Below are 20832 nucleotides of genomic sequence, written 5' to 3'. Positions count from 1 at the left end.
TTTCTGCCTTGCGCAATTTATATTGTATCTATTAATATTTGCATCATACAGATAATTGGATAATTGATAATTGGCATTAGTGTGTTGTATTTATTGACCATAAACATATTAAACTACTGGTAAGAGAAAATGCAAAAAAGCTAGTATCTACAGGAAAATATTATATAGAAACATAATCAAAAATGATTGCAACAAAGTACTTTCGTCAGGGAAAATCTACAGATGGAGGATTCTATTGAAAAAATGATCTATAATGATCTTTAAGACTTTTCCTGAATGGTTCCAGTCACTTAGTCTGTGGCTTTTCTCTGTAGGTGAAGCCATCCACATGAAGACAAAATCACCTTTTTGAATACATCTTATTTTTGGGGTACAACGTTTCTAAAACTGAAACTTGAAGAACTGATCTTTTCATAAGGTTATCCTAACTGGTATCTATAAAACTATAAGAACTGACTTAAAATAACGGGTGCTTCCGGTTGACGTGGAAAGTAGAAATTTGGCATGATTGTAGCTGTCCGGAACTAACCCACAGGAAAATAGCCAAAAGTGAATAATTTTAATTTTTAGAGGATCTAAAAGGAGGATGAAGAAATTCCCACGTTATTTACATGGTCCTTTTTTTGGACACATAATCTCATATTTCAGGTAAGCGTTACTTAAGTATATCACTAAAAATAAAAATGTCCAACTTTAAAGTGGTTTCATAGGAAACTGAAAAATCTTCCCCATGTTATTTATATGGAACACCTTTTTCACCCCGAAAATTATTGGATACTTCCTGTAGATCTACAATGATTAAATTTGACATGATTGTAGCTTTTCGGAACTAACACACAGAAAAAAATGCCAAAAGTAAATATTTTTAATTTTTAGGGGATCTAAAGAGGCGATAAAGAAATTCCCCAAGTTATTTAAATGTCCTTTTTGTTTTTTTGTACTTATATAATCTCATATTCTGGTCATTTGGAGTTCGAATAAAAACTTGAAATTCGGTACGCTTGTCAGGCTTCGTCACTGTTACCTAAATAAATCGCCAAAAATAAAATTTTCCAACTTTAGAGTAGTTTTATGCGGGACTGAAAAATCTCCCCATGTTATTTATATGGGACATCTTCTACACCCCAAAATGTTTAGGCATTTCCGGTAGAATTAGAATGATGATATTTGGCATGGTTGTAGCCTTTCGGGACTAATCTACAGGAAAATTGCCAAAACTGAATATTTTAGTTTTTAGGGGGTCTAAAGGGGAAATGAAAAATCTCCATGTTACTTAAAAGGGCGTTTTCTTAGGATACAAAATCTTATCTTTTAGGTAGTTGAAATAAAAAAAGGAAAGGCTGATACATAAGACATGCGAGGCCGTAGGCCTAGTAAACGCGAGGGTCTGGGACTCCGCCCCACCCAGCCAAAGGCTAGTTTTTGTATAAAATTATTCTTGTAGACATTCCTGCAAGATTGGATTTTTACAAAAATTCTACAAATACGATCTGCGTACAAGTTTCACTTACCAATGCCTCTATTTTTCTTGAAGATAATTTTACATGTAACAAGTAACTTCTATACAAAATTAAGAAATAAAACATAGTGATTCTGGATATTTGAGAGCATTACAAACTATTTTGTACATTAAAAATTCACGCCAAATTTCATTTTACATTAATAACTATGTATGCTATTGTTGTCAATTACATGACATGCCAATTATGCAAAATTACTACTTTTCATTCCTTAATTTAGTATATAACCTTAGCTCTTATCGTATATTTTTAAACTTATACTCGTAATGTCGATATTGCATTAGGGTTGCTACGTACATACAATTAGTCCAATTTCGTCAATTTTTCGTTCTTTCTTTCCATCAAGATTATAATTGTACTTTTCCCAAGCCTAATGCTTCCAAAGATTGTCATTGTCTTTCGCAAGTAAACGCTGCAAAGTTCTGTTTAAATTATAGTGAGTAAGTATGAAATACCATAATCCTATACTGTATACCGTACAAACGTAGTTTCGTATGTTAGACAAGAATTTTAGGAATGATCCAAAAAATGAATCAAAGGTTTGCAATCTTGGCCAAGAATTTTAGGAATGATCAAAAAAAAAAAAAAAAAAATCAAAAGATTGCGATTTTGGCCATAATTAGTTTTAGGATCAGGGGCCACAAAATTTTTGAACGGCTTCTAAATCGAGTTTTCATAATTTCTACGGAATTAGCACATCATACTGAGTTCAGTGATAGTTTGGGTTTGGCTACGCTATATGTAGTTCTCCAGATATAAAACTTACGAGAAAAGTTTTGATTGAAATATATTGGATCTTTTCATCCAATAAATCAAAATGAAATCAATGTTAGTTTTCTAAAATACATAACAGAGTAGAAAAATTATAAAAGAAATACGTGTGTAGGAAGCTTGAAAAATCGTTTTAATTGCATTACCAACTTACCTGGGCCACCTGGATATTCCCCTGGCCCACCTGGCCCTCCTGTAAGACAATTTGTTTATCATTATATCTTTTTGATCTGTAAAGTAGGACACGGTTTAGATTCTTACATCAGTATTAATATATCAATAACAGAAAAAAGGCAATATTTTACGGTTTTAGTAAAACTTTTCTCGGTTACATTTTATTCTTGCGTGATTGTGGACTATGATTTTTAAAAATATCTCTAATAGGATTATAAAAGTTTATTGTAATAACATAAACTTAATTTGATGCTGAAATTTATATTAGTAAAGTTGCATCAACATTGTGTCAATTTATCTACGCAATTTCCACAAACGGTTGTAAAAGTTACTCTTAAAGAGGACATTTCTTTATTCTTTATTTTAAACCTTATTATATTGTACTTTTGAAGGTCATATTAATATTCACAAGAGAAGGACAAGTTAAAAACCCAAGAATAAGACTTGGAAAGGCCTTTTGATTACATTTCCATATTTACCTGGACCACCTTCTCCTCCAGGCCCTGCTGGACCACCTGGTCCTCCTGGTCCTCCAGGTCCTGCTGGACCACCTTCTCCTCCAGGCCCTGCTGGACCACCTGGTCCTGGATAACCCCCTGGTCCTCCTGGTCCTCCAGGTCCTGCTGGACCACCTTCTCCTCCAGGCCCTGCTGGACCACCTGGTCCTGGATAACCCCCTGGTCCTCCTGATCCTCCTGGTCCTCCAGGCCCTGCTGGGCCACCTGGTCCTCCAGGTCCTGCTGGACCACCTGGTCCTGGATAACCCCCTGGTCCTCCTGGTCCTCCAGGTCCTGCTGGACCACCTTCTCCTCCAGGCCCTGCTGGACCACCTGGTCCTGGATAACCCCCTGGTCCTCCTGGTCCTCCAGGCCCTGCTGGGCCACCTGGTCCTCCAGGTCCTGCTGGACCACCTGGTCCTGGATAACCCCCTGGTCCTCCTGGTCCTCCAGGCCCTGCTGGGCCACCTGGTCCTCCAGGTCCTGCTGGACCACCTGGTCCTGGATATCCTCCTGGTCCTCCTGATCCTCCAGGCCCTGCTGGGCCACCTGGTCCTCCAGGTCCTGCTGGACCACCTGGTCCTTCTGGTCCTCCAGGCCCTGCTGGGCCACCTGGTCCTCCAGGTCCTGCTGGACCACCTTCTCCTCCAGGTCCTGCTGGACCACCTGGTCCTGGATATCCTCCTGGTCCTCCTGGTCCTCCAGGCCCTGCTGGGCCACCTGGTCCTCCAGGTCCTGCTGGACCACCTGGTCCTGGATAACCCCCTGGTCCTCCTGGTCCTCCAGGCTCTGCTGGGCCACCTGGTCCTCCAGGTCCTGCTGGACCACCTTCTCCTCCAGGCCCTGCTGGGCCACTTGGTCCTCCAGGTCCTGCTGGACCACCTGGTCCTGGATAACCCCCTGGTCCTCCTGGTCCTCCAGGCCCTGCTGGGCCACCTGGTCCTCCAGGTCCTGCTGGACCACCTTCTCCTCCAGGTCCTGCTGGACCACCTGGTCCTGGATATCCTCCTGGTCCTCCTGGTCCTCCAGGCCCTGCTGGGCCACCTGGTCCTCCAGGTCCTGCTGGACCACCTGGTCCTGGATAACCCCCTGGTCCTCCTGGTCCTCCAGGCCCTGCTGGGCCACCTTCTCCTCCAGGTCCTGCTGGACCACCTGGTCCTGGATATCCTCCTGGTCCTCCAGGCCCTGCTGGGCCACCTGGTCCTCCAGGCCCTGCTGGGCCACCTGGTCCTCCAGGTCCTGCTGGACCACCTGGTCCTGGATAACCCCCTGGTCCTCCTGGTCCTCCAGGTCCTGCTGGACCACCTTCTCCTCCAGGTCCTGCTGGTCCACCTGGTCCTGGGTAACCTCCCGGACCTCCTGGTCCGCCTTGACCTCCTGGACCTCCTGGTCCACTTGGATATCCTCCTGGCCCTGATGGACCTCCAGGACCACCTTGACCGCCTGGATATCCTGGGCCACCTTGTCCTGCTGGTCCACCTGGTCCTCCTGGCCCACCAGGTCCACCTAAAAGTCCTTTTTATTAAAGCTTAAATCCCATACAAAATCAATCCATAAAAATACTACAGAAATATTGAAATAACTTCCTTGTATCTACATACAGTATAACAATTAAAACAAGCGAGCTCTCTCGAGACTAAGCTGTTAGCGTACGCGCGTTCGGAGTGGGAGGTGCACGTCTCATATAGCCTCACTGCTGAAAGGATCCCTAAACTTAAAACCAAATCAAATTAAACAAAGCGAAAGCGAGTGTTTACAATTCGATAGAAAACATATTTATTTATTTATGTGTGTGTTTGTGTTTGCCTAGCTGTTCCACAATACCTTTTGTTAAAAAATATGATATTGATACAACTTTCTGTGGGTTTGTTTGAGGTTTGCTTCTCATCCACATTGCTTGGGGTTGAAATATCTCCAAGGTAAAGAAATGATAATCTACTATACAAACTTAAAAAAAGACACTTTTTTCTACAACGAAGATCATAATCTGAAACCTATGAATAGGGTTGCCAGATTGAAGGCAAGCCCAGACAACAACAGCATTTGTGTAGTTGGAAACATACATTTTAAAACTAAAGAATTTTGTATGTTATTACCACTGTTGCTTCTAACGTAACCATTACTGTTAACTACTAACTCTACCACTAATACTAATCGAACTGTATACTATACCGAACTAAATGAAAATAAACACAAAATATTAATTATTACAACCCTTGTGAACCTGGCCCCTCACCTCTCGGTACAAACGATTTCCGCATATCAACAAAAAGTACTTCGTTTGTACCGGTTTGTCCCGCAAATATTTTAGTTTGTACTGTACTGCAGTATGTGAAATTAAGAAAACAAAGTTGGAGCCAGGTTCACGCAAATTACAAATTACAAATAATAGAAACATTGGTATCACACTCATAAAACTGGAGATAAACATGCTATAAATACCGTGAGCAAATAAATATAATTTTGTTTTACTTAGTTCATATTAGGTGAATACCTGTTTTTTCTTCTTTTTTTTTTCTTTCTTTTTTTTTTTTTTTTTAAAGAAGTTCTACTTTAAATGTAGCGATGTGACAGATAAGATGACGCGAAAAGATAAATAAAACAGAAAATAAGTTTTATTAGAACTGAGTTGTCTTCTCTTACCATTATTTTTTTTTTTTTCGGAAGTCATGTTATTTGGTTAGTCAACAATGATTCAACTCTTCTGACGAGAAATTTAAAATCCCCTATCTCACTAACAATTTGCATTCTACGTTAACGGCAAACAATGTAACTTGTATTTCAGGTAGAAATGTGAACAAAACTTAAGAAGCAAGTACGAAATAGCAAATATGGCCAAAGATTGTAATAAATGGTATTTATTAACGATTTCTTGTTTTGAAAAAAGAATAACAAAATATGACATTTATGGCATTTTGCCATAACTGCCGATCTTTACATATTACAAAACAGAAAACTAATTTTTCACTTCATTTCTATGGAAACTGAATTTTATCCCTATCTCTGTTAAATAGTTAAATAAAAAACAGTGCTGGCCGGCATAGTCGAGCATAGACACAGTTTTATACATACATAGTCTCATTGTTACTAAAATTGTACCACTTATTAAGATGTTATAATAATCTATTATAAACCATTGTGCATTCTTTCCTTAAAATATACCTTTCTGCTTCCGTAACTTGTTCTAATAACATATTAACTTCAAATCCATAAAACTTGTCCTGTTTGCGATTCTCTGTTGATTTTTAACTTTTTAACATACCTTGTTAATATCTGTAAATAGTGTAATCTCTTTTTCAAAAATTCTAATTCCTTTACAGAAGAAAATTAAAACGAAATGAAAATGAAATCTTTGAATTTTACGTCCCATGGTTATACCGGCTAGGCTAAAGGAGATGGTGATGTTGAGAAATGAATGAAATGGTGGAATGAAGAAAGTGGAATATAACGGGAGAACCCCGAGAAAACCCACGCATACGGTGTTCGTCCACCACAAAGCTCACTTGGCGCAACTGGGATTGAACCAGGGACCCCACGCACCAGAGGTGAACACTCTACCACTAAGCTACCGCGGCCCCCCAGAAGAAAGTTAAAGTTTCATTTATAATAATAATAATAATAAACCACCCTGATAGCGATAGTGAATATTCATTTATTTCGTGTCGGTAAACTCATAGAGTGTTTTTCTGTTTTTTGTACTCTAGTGCTAAATATAGTGGTAAAACTTATCATATCTTAACAAGGTGCTAAACAGAGACAGACTTCAAATACAGTCATCACACAGTGATATTCATAATATTTCACTATAATAATGACAAGCCAACTCGCAAAATTACCTCAAAATGTTCTTCCAATTTATTTCCTAATTAAGAAAGATCTGAATAGTTTTTAACAGTAAGATCTTCTACACTATATTGTAAAAGTTTCAATTTAACTTTGTGACAATTAGGTAGCATGTTGCAACAACATTTAGTTTTTATCAAGTTGGTATTTTCCTCTTTTAGTCTAATAAATACAGAATGTGTATACCAAAATTAATAGAAGCATTGCCAGTTGAGTATGAAACTAAATTGTTCACATTCAAACCATTTTACAATAAAATAGATTATATTTTATTTCAAACATCTTCTGTGGATTCTTTTACACCTTCATGAAAATAAAAAAAAAAAAAATGTTTTAGTGCCTTAATTTGATGATTCTGACTCGATTGAAAACGGCATACTATTTTTTAAATCGAGAAAACTCATGTTTAATTAGCTCTTTACATTTAGTGTGACTTCTTAGTTTTGAAGCTATGGACAAATCTTTGTAGAATATACAATTAAGTTACATAAGAATTATTACCATAATCTTAAGAATTATAAGAATGATAGTGATATGAGTAATTTAATTGGAGTACGTATCTTCTACAGAAAATCGATTTGATAGAAACTTAAAAAGAATTTTTTAATTAATTTTTTTATTTTACTTTATTTTGATTTACTGTTTTAATATCGTTATATTTACCAGTAAATAAGATACCGTATATTCTCAATTCACAGATACACTTACTATCAGCTTTGTGTAACAACTCTATATTTCCTATTATAACCATTACCTTTACGGAACGAACTTAAATATCACCTTTTCATTTCCACAATTCAGTAGTTAACCATATTGCACAATCATTACACGCAAGCTAATTTAATGAACTAGATGTGACAGTACAGGTGCAACGATGAAATGTATTTAAACTTAGCCCTTTGTTACAATACAATGATAATCCTAATAAGAAATTAAAACAACTAATACAAAGCATATTATAAAGTATAAATTAAGTATAGGCGATTTAAAAGTTAAACTCGTAGATTTAGTTCGTATGCTCATAGATTCTTAGAATATATTTTGAATCCGAACGAAGCCCTAAGGTCTGACAACCCTTTTGTTTAGAGTTAAATTCTGTCAAGGGTAATAGGTTCAATTTTCCCCAACTTAAAAAGCTATTTTCCCCAACTAACTCTTTTTCCTTTTATAATCATTATCTTAAGTATTCTGCCTCACTAGTAGGACACTTGATGTAAGTTAGGATCTTTCGGGTGATACAGTCCTCTTGTTATTCTCTTTGTTTTATCCTTTTTAATATCGTTTACAAATTTTAGTCTTCATCTTCTCCTTCCCTCGTAGCTTCTACCAAACCTTTCTATCGCACTCTTGGTAAGATTATTTCCTCTCAAATAATGCAATAACTATTTCCTTTCCTTTCCTAATTTCTTTTTTTTCTTTTTCTTACTGCAAGTATTTCCAGTATTGCTTTTTATTTTCCTCCATCTTTGGCTAATAGTTCTTCAGTGAATTTTTTCATTCCACCCTGCTAAATTTCTCTATTATTCTCCAGGCCTACATTTCGTAAGCTTGGAGACGCTTCACAACTCTCTACGTATCTGTTTCCTACAATACACCTGTCCGTATTGTAGTCCAGTCTTTACTTAAGGACGCACGAAATCTTCAAAATAAAGGCTTCTTTAGCCATTTCTATTCTTTCTCGATAATATTTAAGACCTTTATTAATGATGCTACCTTAGAAAGTAACCACTTTTTCTACTTTTCTCTACCAACTTGACAAAACACTTTTCATTTCAATCAGAATTTTTTAAAAGCCATATCGTATACACAGTAATATGTGTTACCCTTTTACCTCCTATTCAGAAATCACCTTTCCTTCGTAAAATCATCTTAGCTACTTTTTCTAAAGAAATATCTAATAATATTTGTGAAAGACAATGCTCTTGTCAACATCCCCTGGCATTGCTTCTTCTACTCATACTCGTTGGTTCATATGTGAACCTTCCTCCGACACACCTTTCTTCGGCACTCATATCAATATATTACACCTCATGCTTTCAAAAATCTCTCTTAACAATACACAAGATTCCTTTCCTTATTCACTAAACCCTTATTCTAAGTAAACTAATGTCGCCTTTGGTGCCCTTTTCCTCTTTTCGCGTTTGTTCTAACATACAGATTTCTTGATACAGATATTGGCCAAATTTGCGACGTACAACTTCCACTGTTTTACATTAAATTAATTATTCTGTACTTCTCATACTTTTTTGCGCTCATTTTCGATTTCAAGGATATATAAAAATTATCTGGTCATTCTGTTTCACGTCTTTTACACTACAGAAACAGAAACATTTTTCTTCCTTTTTCTATCTAATTCTTAATTGATTCAATATATATGTGTATCAACTCCGATTGTTTTTTCATTTCACTTGTCCCAATGTGCTTGTTTGAATTCATTCTCCAGGATTGTACCTTATTTTTTATACTTAACATGTAGACTAGTCAATCTGTTCCTACTGTCATATAATTTATCTATATATTCTTCCCATTACCTGACACTTTTTTTACCTCCACTAACTTTTCACTTTCACTTTTATTCTATCAAATTTGTTCTTCCTATTAATATAACTTCTCGATACATTTATTTTTATTTTCCTAGAATTTTGCAATTCCTCTATCACTTCATAAATACTTCTATAATATACTGTACTTCTCTGGCTTTATCGATTTCCATTCTACATTTATTATTCAGCTTCCTATTATATCCTCTTTCCATTTTCGTCAATGTCCCTGCCTCCATACCTTACCTACCTCAACTTCTCCACAATTGCTTCAGTAATTCGTGACCTATCAGTTCTGCTCTGATACCAATTACTAAGGTTTCTATTGCAGTTTGACGTACACACACCCTGAGCTTTTTCTATCCCCTGTTACTATCAGTACCTTTTCTAGCCCCTGTTACTATTAATACCTCTTCTATCCCCTGTTACTATCAATACCTCTTCTATCCTCTATTACTATCAATATCTCTTCTATCCCCTGTTACTATCAGTTGAATGTATTTCTTTCTTTTATTGCTTTCACAAACGCAAGTTAACAACATTCTTTTTAAAAATGTATAGACAAAAATAAGCCATTTTTTTAAAACAATTTTCATTCCAAACTGTTTTGCATTTGAAACTGGATCCTAGTTACAGCAGAAATATAAATAATGGAAACCTTTACGTCTTTTTGATTTAAAGTGCAATAAATTTCTCACCCACTCTGGAAACAGTGCTTTGTACTATTCGAACAACTTGGCGAGGTAATACCAACCCAAATGTCGAAGCAGGCAATGTGTTAAAAGCGAATTTGCAAGAAAAAAAAAATACTCAACTCATTTCACCTTTATCGACACAAACACACACACAAAACTAGCTCTTTATTTACAAGGAAGTTTTCATCACTGCATGCACGGGCTACAACTTAATGACATGGTTACAAATTTCAAATGTAAAAAGGGTTTGTCTATTATGAACACCTTAAAGAAAGGAAACATCTAATCTCATGCTCCCTTATTGGTAAATTAATTTTTATCTTTAAATGCAACACTAAAATTAATCTTGAAACGACGACCAATGAATTTTTATACTGATTTTACTAAAATTTTCTAACATTTCTTTTTTCTTCAAATAAAAAATAAAAACCAAGTATAAAGTAATTAGAACTTTGGAACTATATTTAGCCCATCTAGTTAGATCTACTTACTTTGTTCTACTTAGTTGAAATTAAATACTGATATTCATTTTACATATACTTCTTACTAAAAATAAATTAAAATATCAAAGAAATGTAGCTGTGAAAAATTTCTTTTCCCCAAGCAAACAATATTAATTTCATATAAGTTATTCTTTGCAGACAAGGTAATATGCGGACAATTTAAAACATAAATTACATATAGGTATTTTGTAACCTTTTGTGAATTATGCAGGATGAAATATTTTATATTTTCGTTTTTGTTTTAGAAAGCATTAATAGTGAATTCAATAAATAAATAAACAAATAAATAAATAAACAATAACTTATTTTCTTATACATAAAATATATCAAATAACAACAAACATACCTTGTATATCATTACTTATCTTATAAAAAAAAGTGGTGTGTAAAACGGAAAATGAATAGGTAAAACAAGAAAGTACAACATGGGTTGAAAGAAATTTTGAAGTTAGATAACGGTGATTACAATGAAGCATTAATTCAAGTGTAACAATATGAATGTTAGTAGAGTGGACCATACATTGGTTGGCAATTATATTATATGCTCTTCCTTCATGCAACATTCACCTAAAGTGTCAAATTTACATTTTACACAGCACTCTACATTTAATTCAAATTGCAATTAGAGCTTAAACCTCAGAAAGGCATAACAAGAGAAAGCGCTCAAGAAGATACCGAAAATTAGATTGCAGTAGTATAGGTTTTATAACTGATAACTTTCCTATCTGTGCTTCAGATTAGTGTTTTTGAACTATCGACTGACTGTAGGAAATTATTGTGTTGATCCGGAAAATTTACTCAAGTATAAATTTCATATATGTATTCGGACATTTTAACTAAATATAGATTTCATATATGTACCAAATAGTACAAATTGCATATGTCCTGTACAATTTAATTAAATATAGATTTCATATGCGTATCCGAAAAATTTAATTAAGTATAAATTTCATATGTACCCGTACAATTTAATTAAATATAGATTTCATATGCGTATCCGAAAAATTTAATTAAGTATAAATTTCATATGTTCCCGGACAATTTAATTAAACATAGATTCCGTATGCAATTTAATTAAGTATAAGTTTCATATGCGTGCCCGGACAATTTAATTAAATATTCATTTCATGTAAGTTCCTGGTCAATTTAACTGAATATAAATTTCGATGATATACTGATTAATGAGATGGTTAATTGGGTATCTAATCGGAAAGATTTTGTCAAATAAAAATAGTAGATGTTCGATTGAATGAATGATAGCCATTTTGAGAAAAGTAGGATAAACCTACTAATTATAGATGAAACTATAAAATATTCAATAATTTAAAAATTGTAAATTGTAAAAATAAATACTTAAAAGAAGCTAAAAAATCTTTTTTCCGATCTTTTGGGGAAGCATCAAACGAAAAAAAGACATGTTTCTTAGTCCAGGGAACTAACTTTGATTAATAATCATTCGACAAGAACGAATAAAAAAATCTGAAAATTTATATTTTATATTAACAATGCTGATTGTTCCTTTATTGTTAAAATGTTGACAAGACAACGCAGTTCTGTAATGCAATTTTAAAAATGTGATTTCCATAAACAGTTCTACTTTTGCGTTGGCATGGTTACAATTTATAAGCAACGAGGAATATTTTTCAATCATATGGTGGATCCTTCGTAATATATCTTCCTTGTAACACTTAGACGATGTAAGTATGTAGTCCAATTTCTTTTTAGGTATTAAACCTCTTAAATGGTTTCGCATTCTCTTCGGTGGAGAGATATGTTGACTACGAAAATATTTATATGATCTTTGGATAGCTGTAGTATAGGAGTATTCCCGTCAAAAAGGCACCGAAAAGCAATTAATGAACGAATGACATCATCATTAAAACAATAATAATAACAACAAAAGTTTCACATACGTGTAACAAGTCTTTCTATACTCGTCTCTCTAATTATAATTGAGTTGTGTCACTTAGATATACAATTTCTTTGCAATGCTGTAAAAATATCTATTTATAGAAGTTTAGTTTTGTCTTTATGTCAGTATAATTCATCTTACAAACTTTAACAAGGATATCCTAATCAATAATAAACTCATTACTGTTGTAATTATTGACAAATATGTATAATAACTATAATAGACAAAAAAATTACTCTTCTGGCATAAATTTCTTGTATTTACAAATTAAACACAGGAAACCTATTAGAATCTTTTATGCATTATTTTCTGCAGGTCCCGTTGCAACATTGTAGCAAAGCCTTAAGTTGCTAAATAAGCACAAATTTGTAAACGTGAAATTCTTACGACTAAAAGGAAATAAGAAAGTTCCAGAAATACGAAGAGTTTATTAACCAATTGAGGTGTGCAAGACAATTAATGCAGTGCAGAAATTCTGAAGTTACCCTCTATCTTACCGCATTAATATTGTGCAGACAAGGTTCAACAAGTGTTAATATGGTAAAATTAAAATATTGCCTTTTTTCCAACACTTACTTAACACTAATTGTTAGTTTGTTTTGAACTTTGATTAATATGTTAATAAGCAAGTTACGTGTGATAATTATAATGTAAAATGCTTATACATACAATAGCAATAGTACATAGTTTTATAACGTGAAAGAAGAACAAAATATTATATACAGAATTAAAGAAACATGTACATTCACGTTGAAAACTTGATATTAATCCATCTTTTACACTAGATTTGTCCTAATAATTGTAAGTACTACAAAATAATGATGCCATAAGGGATGATGAGCGGCCTAAGGCATTATTTGGTGATTGCAAGACCTGTCTGTCAAGGAAGTTTAAAGCATAGGTGTTTCACAAACACCATTCATCTTGTTATTATCCATTTTCCATTGTCCCTTTAGTCTAAAGGAGACAATTAAGAAACTTAAAACTCATAATAATAATAATAATAATAATAATAATAATAATAATAATAATAATAATAATAATAATAATAATAATAATAAAGACTTAAGATCAGGGATGAATTCAGAGAGAAGTCCAAAAAATTCTCCTTGCGAGTAAATATAACACAGTATATTTTAAAGATGCTACACAAGAATACTTACAGGAAAAAAATTCTTCCCCCCAGAAGAGTTCACATCCCTTCATGGTGATACATACGTTGTTTAGAAAAGTCGAAAAAATATGCTTAAATTATATTACGTGTAATGCTAAATAATAAAATACACATGAAGCTCTCAAATCGTAAGTAAACATTGCAAAAGTTTTCAACGTGATTGTACAAAAATATGGATACAAGGTAAATATTATGTATACATATAGTATATATTATAATAACATAGAGTAAAAATAATATTAATATTCACAGGATTAAGAAGAATTAGACCCTAATAGATGATAAGCTTGGGGATAGATGGATAGAAGATATTTTCCACTACACAGTTTTACCAGAACAGCATTCAATTAAGTACAGAATTCACGAATTCGTGTAGAGAATTGTTATTCGAAAATAATTTGTCATCCAATTTCAATCCCTTAGTATCGAAGGAAATTGTTTCAATAATTTTTAAATTAAAGTAAAGAAATATATTTCTTGAAGAAACTTTCGGCATAGTCATTTTCAAGCAAGAGCAAGGATGGAGATAAGTGTTTGTTGTACAAAATATTTTTTTAAAAAAGTAAGTTATTTGCTGCACTATAATACGTGCCAAGAACGAAGAATGAGGGTCGATCAAATAGATTCATATATACTGTTTACGGATGTTGCCACATATCTCGTAAGGATTATTTCTTGTGTATTCTCTGTATTTTACAATGTTTAGTCTGTTAATATCTTAATGGAAACTATTAGAGTAATTCCTCATGTAAGAGTGCCAACAAAATAGATAAAGGAAGTAGTACCTTAATTTTTCAATAGGATGAACTATTGAAAGAAAATAAGAATGATACAAGGACAAAAGGCAAGATACAACTTTTAAACTAGTAGATCAATCGGACTAGAGCTTGTGGTACTGTAATGAAAACTGGGTTAAAATGCATCAACTTGTTCCAAAGTTATTGAAAGGAAATGATATGTCGGATATTTATATTAATTACTGCTGGTGATTGTATTATATTAGGAACGAAGAAGAAAATTGGCATTAAAAGAGAAGTCAAAGTCGTTTGTGATATAAATGTGGTAAAGGATAAATCAATGGACATTTATGGTGTAAACGTAGCAAAAAGTAAAAGGGATTTCACGTGTAAATATTGTGAATGATAAATAAAGACATTTCGAGTGTAACCGTTGTAAAAGATAGACCAAAGGTATTTGTGTTGTAAATTTGGAAGATAAAAGCATTTTGATGATAAAGGTGGTGAAAGATAAACTAAAAATTATTAATGTTGTAAATATGAAAACAAAATATAAATGATAGACATTTGAAGTGTAAACAAAGTAAAAGATAAATCAAAAGTAGTTGTAAACACAGAAAAAGATAAAGACATTTGTGTTTTAAACATAGAAGATAAATTAAAAGTAGTTGTAAACACAGAAAAAGATAAAGATATTTGTGTTTTAAACATAGAAAAAGATAAGTCAAAAACATTGATAAATATCCATACCTTGATTCTGATTTCCAAGTTTTTGAGATCGGTTAAATGTTAAACTAAAAATATTTATCACCAATGTAGTAGAGTACCTGCAACAACAGCTGAGGTATTGAACAAAGGAACCAAGCTATAAATCAATGGACAATGAATAATATAGTAAAATTTATTTTGCCTTGTGCTGATTATTTTGTTTAAAGATCTTGAGCTAAATTGTGATATGAACTTACTAAATGAAGTAATATATTTTCTGAAGATAATATTTTGCGTTTTTACTACTTAATTTCTTAAAGTAGCTTGGACCCTCTGTCTAGTTCGACACCCCAGTTTATTTAAAATGTCATTTATATATTAAAATCTCTTTAATATTGATGTCCTTTGATATTTAAATTGAATTTTTGAAACGACAACATACCTGGACTACCTGGTGATCCTGGTTGTCCTGGAGATCCTGGTTGTCCTGGAGATCCTGGCTGTCCCGGTTGTCCTGGTTGACCTATTTGAAATAATTAAGGCTTGGAATGATTTTTCTTTTAATTTGTAAGTTATCATAAAAATAGCCTTTCCTTATTTTAATTTAAATAATTATAGAAGTTAGCACTTCTTTATTAGTTTTTAAAAAGATTCAAATGTAAGAATAGTAACAGGATTAGAGTGGAGTAAGTAAATGGTAACTGTAAGTGAAGTGTAGTTGAAGTCAAACTTAATGAAAACGAAATATTTTCAAGAAAGCAATTTAAAATTTTAGCACTTTCCATGAATTAAAACAAATTCACTACGGAGTTAATAACTGATAATTGCTGTTATTTCTGGGTTTCTAGATCGGAGTTGATGATTAATAATCGCTGCTATTTCTGGCTTTCTAGAGCGGAGTTGAACATTTCTATTATTTCTGGGTTTCTAGATCGAAGTTGACAATTAATAATCGCTGTTGTTTCTGACTTTCTAGATTGGAGTTGATAATTGATAATTGCTGCTGTTTTTGGCTTTCTAAATCGGAGTTGAAAATTGCTGTTATTTCTGGGTTTTTAGATCGGAGTTGATAATTAATAATTGCTTTTATTTCTGACTATATAGATCGGAGTTGTTAATTGATAATTGCTGTTATTCACCTTAATGTGTATTATAAATAATGGCTTCGTCATACTTAAATAACAAAATAATATAAAGTATATATAGTCGTATATAAATACTGAGATATAGCAAAATTTTATATTGACTAACTCTTTATTGAAGTTCATTCAAATATGTATTTAAATATTTATTGCACTGTAAAATAGATATTTCTACTAAAAATCTTGATTCTATGATTAAAAGTTTTAATATTCAATTTCTTATACTAGTACGGTAGTTTATAGTTAAGTTTCATTCCCTCGAATGGTATTGTTTGATAAGACATTGTTAATTGACATTTTGTTAAGAGCAAGTGTGTAGAAATTATAGTTGTCGTACGAGTGAAAATCCACATTACTTTCAAAAATATTGTGTAAATGCGTACACATGAAGCTGTTTCCAAGATATACACAGATAGGAGGGATCGTATGTTAATTTGTGCAACAAAGGTTTGCGTAGTTAAAAAAAAAAAAAAGTTTAACGGGGGTAAAAGTTGACTAAAGATGAGATATATATGCTAATCGATAGACCTCATATAACTGCACAAAATGACAACGGTGAGTGAGTGTGAAAGCTTATGTATAGTTTTTGAGAAAGTATATATATATATATATATTTTTTGGCAATCCTAAAGATTGATGTTGTACGACAACCACGTCAACTATTAAAATGAAACTCATATTGACTTCTACCATCAAGCTCTTAAATATGACACTTGCTTTACGACAGAGTACAGCATAGTCAACAAGGTACAGCCAAAATTGCGATTAACTCTGAAACTTAAACCTCAGTTTAACTATAATGTAATACCCCGTACATGGTTCTATTTACAAACATCAACATGTGCTTTTATCTGTAAAGAACACCATTTAAGGGCTTAAGGTCGGAGCTTAGGGGGGTTGTAGCTCTGGGCCCCCAGGTAAACGGGGTCCTTACTCTGATCAAAATTTCAGAAATCATACAAGATACAACCATTATCATAAGATAAAATATCCAAGAGTGTCTAAAAGGAATCATACAAGGTACAATCATCATCGTAAGATAAAATATCTAAAAATATGAAAGATAGTCTCTTAACGTTCCTATTGTACTTTCACAGCAATGTATTAGGCGAAGTCAGCAGGGGCCACATTTTATTTTTTCTAGCCCCGGGCCTCCAGATGGGTTAATGCGGCCCTGAAAACCACATGCGTTTTACTACAAGCTACTACACGAATCAGACGACAGGACATCTTCTTGACATTTGCACACACACACACACAAAAAAAAAAAAAAAACAATATATTTACATATCGGGAAACATAAATAACAACTACGTAACACCACAAAGAAGAAACACACACGCACAAAAATGTCACTATTCACTCGTGTCACTATTCACTAGTGTCAGAAAGTCACTATTCACTCTCATCCTAAGTTCCACTTTCTGTCATATCTGTGTCTGACAAATCTGCGTAACTGTTCCACAGAGCAGCATCTTCACTTCCGTCTAAAGGATTCGATATCCAGGTCTTTTGAAGCTTTTTGACACAATGTCAGACGGAATCGAAGACCAACTTTGTACTTGGATAAAAGTTCGAAAGATAGACAACTTATTTTGCCACTGAATGTTTTCTCTTTCTTATTGTTGCTCGGACTCGAGGAAGATAAGTAGTTTCGAAGAAAGTCTAATTCACAAGACAAAAATCCCTCAGACTGCGAGTTTTATGCGGGGAATTTTTTGGCGAATGCTTTTACTTCAAACTTAAGGTACGACTATTATGCGAGAGCGACTATTACGCAAGTAAACACGGTATCTTGCAGTGGAGCTATGTTAGGAACATTGTTAAATCATTATTGCATAACTATTTCCTAGTTTTTCTTTCCGCGACAGGTGAACAGATGGAAACACGCATATAGTAAAAAAAAATTTTTAACAGAAAATTTTGACAAGATCTTCACTGGTGAGTCAATTGCTTTATATTTCTGTGATGTTTTTATTTCTTTTACTTCCAGTTTTGTTCTCTCTGAAGAAGACTCCAAGGGAAAAGCGAAAGCTTGGAAGTGCAAGGAATTTTCAGGGATCAGAATTAAAAGTAAGTGAAATGATCCTTTTCTATAGTTAATTTTTCCCCCTCTGTCTTAATTCCAATCTTTCCTCCAGATTTTTTCCTTAAATCTATGCTGGTTAAATTGTGTTCAATTGAAATAATCCTCTATTGTTTAAAAATTAAAACATCTACTGTTTAAAGTAAAAGTTCATTGTTCTGTACCGCACTGTAACTAAAGTGGTAGAAAACCTAGCAAAACGAGCGCCAGGTTAAGTGTTGTTTACATATGTTAGATACTTAAAATTAATACTAGGGTAGAAGGGGATAATTGGACGGAAAACTTTTTAAAAATTTATATTTTACATTTCATCATATTTTTTTCAAAATTTAATTACACCAAATTTTTTTTGCGGGGGAGTAGATGTTGACCAGAAAAAAAAAAAATGGATGAATTTTGAGAGGGTATAATAATGACAAGAAAAACTGATTTGGTTGAGAAATGACATATTTGAAACCGAGTTTCAGGTTTGTGTGTTTTGGTTTGAGTCACAATAAATAGCTTATCTATTAATGTTTTCAGTCAGATTTTTTACTGCTGCTTAAAAACATCATAAGGATGGTGCCATGAAGATCAGCAATCTTGAATCCTTACTGTGTGGCGCTTGAAATTTTGATAAAATTTGTACCTCCCAATTGTTCGCATAATGCGTGGAATGCCTTGAGTGAACATTTTTTACTTAGAATTCATTAAAATGTTGTCTTTTGTGGTGTACACTGTTGTTTCATTGTGCATTGTGCTTATTAAGCTATTTTTAGAATTTAAGGATTTAGATTTCTGGGCTTTCGACATCTAAGTAAATTTAGCTCGTCACGTATGAGGGATGACGTCCCTCGGCAAGCACACTATGCGGGGAAAGGGAAGGAAGGAAACGGCCTCGGACCTATAAGTTTAGTATCACCCTGGCATTTGCCTAGTGTGAATGAGGAAAACCCAGGGAAATTTCATTCAGAATGGCTAGCCTGAAAAGCTTTTTACACTTTTTCTTCCGAGTGCCCTCACCGGAAATCGAACCCGGGACCGCTCGCACCGAGATTATTTTGTTCAATTTAGGCCTCCAGTGGCCTTTGCGTATGCCAATAGTGCTGATCTGTAGATAGGACCTGCCTATCAATCTAGAGTTCGAACACATGTTTTATTGTAATAGTTTATAGTTATTTAGCTTTAGTCTTATTACCTTCTCCTAGTTTGTTTGAATATAAGGGCCTGTTCTCTTTTTTTTTTCATTTTTTTACGATTTCAGCCAAAGGTTTGACCGCTTATAGTTTTTTTTTTCGTATGTGATACATTTTGGATTAAGTTTACAGGACAATATACTGTGCTATAAACATAAGCTGGAAGGCTTGAAAAGGCATTCAAAAATCTTTGAAATTTAGAAATAAGTTAGTCCTTATTTTGCGTAAACAAAGGTATAAGTTTCTTCTAGGCCACATAAAACTATTAGTTTTTGAGTGGAATGCAAGTTACATACACCAAATGAAAGCTTGAGTTTTCTTCATTTACACCCAATCACCCCCACAGGTTTATGTGCACCGGCAATAGCTTTAATCATTTTGCACCCAATTACCCCTGGGTAGAAATCAGGCCAACATCAATAAGAAACGTTGCAGCATCAAAAGTAAAGATGCCGAAATCTAACCATTACCACACTAGGTGCGGAAGAATCTGCAACATACAATCAGTTCTTGTAAACTAGAAAAACACCTATAACCAGTGAGAAAAAAAAAGTTGACAAAAACATACTTCCCAATTCCCCTCTTCTACACTATATTTTATATTTTTCGTTTTCCAATATTTTAAAACATTAACTACTATGTGAGTAATGTATAATACACACACACATGTATATAAAACATAAAACGTTAAAATGAGTTTGCTTTCGATGGATCATCGAAGAATAAATATTCGTTATGATTGAAAATGTGATTGTTCCTTATTTATTCCAATATAAGAAAAAAAGAAAGAAAAAATATAAGAAAGAAAAGAAAAACATCAATTTGATCAAGATTTCATCTGGGTGAATATTAAGGCTCAAAAACCTCTTCTTCGCTCCGAAATGCTTAATTTTATCCTGGACAAAATCACACTTTTAAACCATTTTGAAGACTCTTTAATAGAATTTTAATGATTTTATACAATAGTCTAGCACAATTTAGCCTGAGTCGTCCGCAAACCTCAGGAGTACCAAGTTAAAATGACATGTCAGTTTATATAAGCTTCACAAGGCCCCAGAGGCTCAAAACTGGTGCGAATTAAATATAATTCACATAGCAATTAATGTGTTAATATATTGGCATAACATTAAAATATTATATTAATTTTAAGTATCTAAAAAGAACTAACAGCTCTAAGAAAAAGTAATACAACATACCGGGTTGTCCTGGTTGACCGTGTCCTCCTGGACCTCCTGGGCCTCCTGTTCAATGAAAATAAGAAAATATGTTATATAAATATATTTAAAAATATTATAATATTATTATTTTTAAAATATTTTCAATTTTTATTTGTGCTTAGGATTAGGTTCATCTTC

The 20832-nt window shown here is 33.6% G+C and overlaps 1 protein-coding gene across 35 annotated transcripts in view; it reads right to left on the bottom strand.

Moving 5' to 3' along the window:
* LOC145686531 (uncharacterized) overlaps positions 1 to 20832 on the bottom strand; it is a 316530-nt gene that overhangs the window by 44849 nt on the left and 250849 nt on the right. For 27 of the 35 annotated variants that reach the window (XM_081759929.1, XM_081759938.1, XM_081759945.1 and 24 more), the window contains 4 exons: positions 20674 to 20718; positions 15517 to 15597; positions 2945 to 4468; positions 2446 to 2484 (listed from right to left, as the gene is read on the bottom strand). In XM_081759929.1, coding sequence (XP_081616055.1) covers positions 2446 to 2484; positions 2945 to 4468; positions 15517 to 15597; positions 20674 to 20718 — 1689 coding nt within the window. The remainder of the gene's footprint in view (positions 1 to 2445; positions 2485 to 2944; positions 4469 to 15516; positions 15598 to 20673; positions 20719 to 20832) is intronic. The other 8 variants (XM_081759964.1, XM_081759948.1, XM_081759954.1 and 5 more) reach the window with 8 other exon arrangements.

This window comes from Thermobia domestica, chromosome 5 (assembly GCF_964235325.1).
Source record: "Thermobia domestica chromosome 5, izTheDome1.hap1.1, whole genome shotgun sequence".
In the NCBI taxonomy this organism is placed as follows: Eukaryota; Metazoa; Arthropoda; class Insecta; order Zygentoma; family Lepismatidae; genus Thermobia; species Thermobia domestica.
This window is presented reverse-complemented; position numbering and strand designations above follow the sequence as displayed.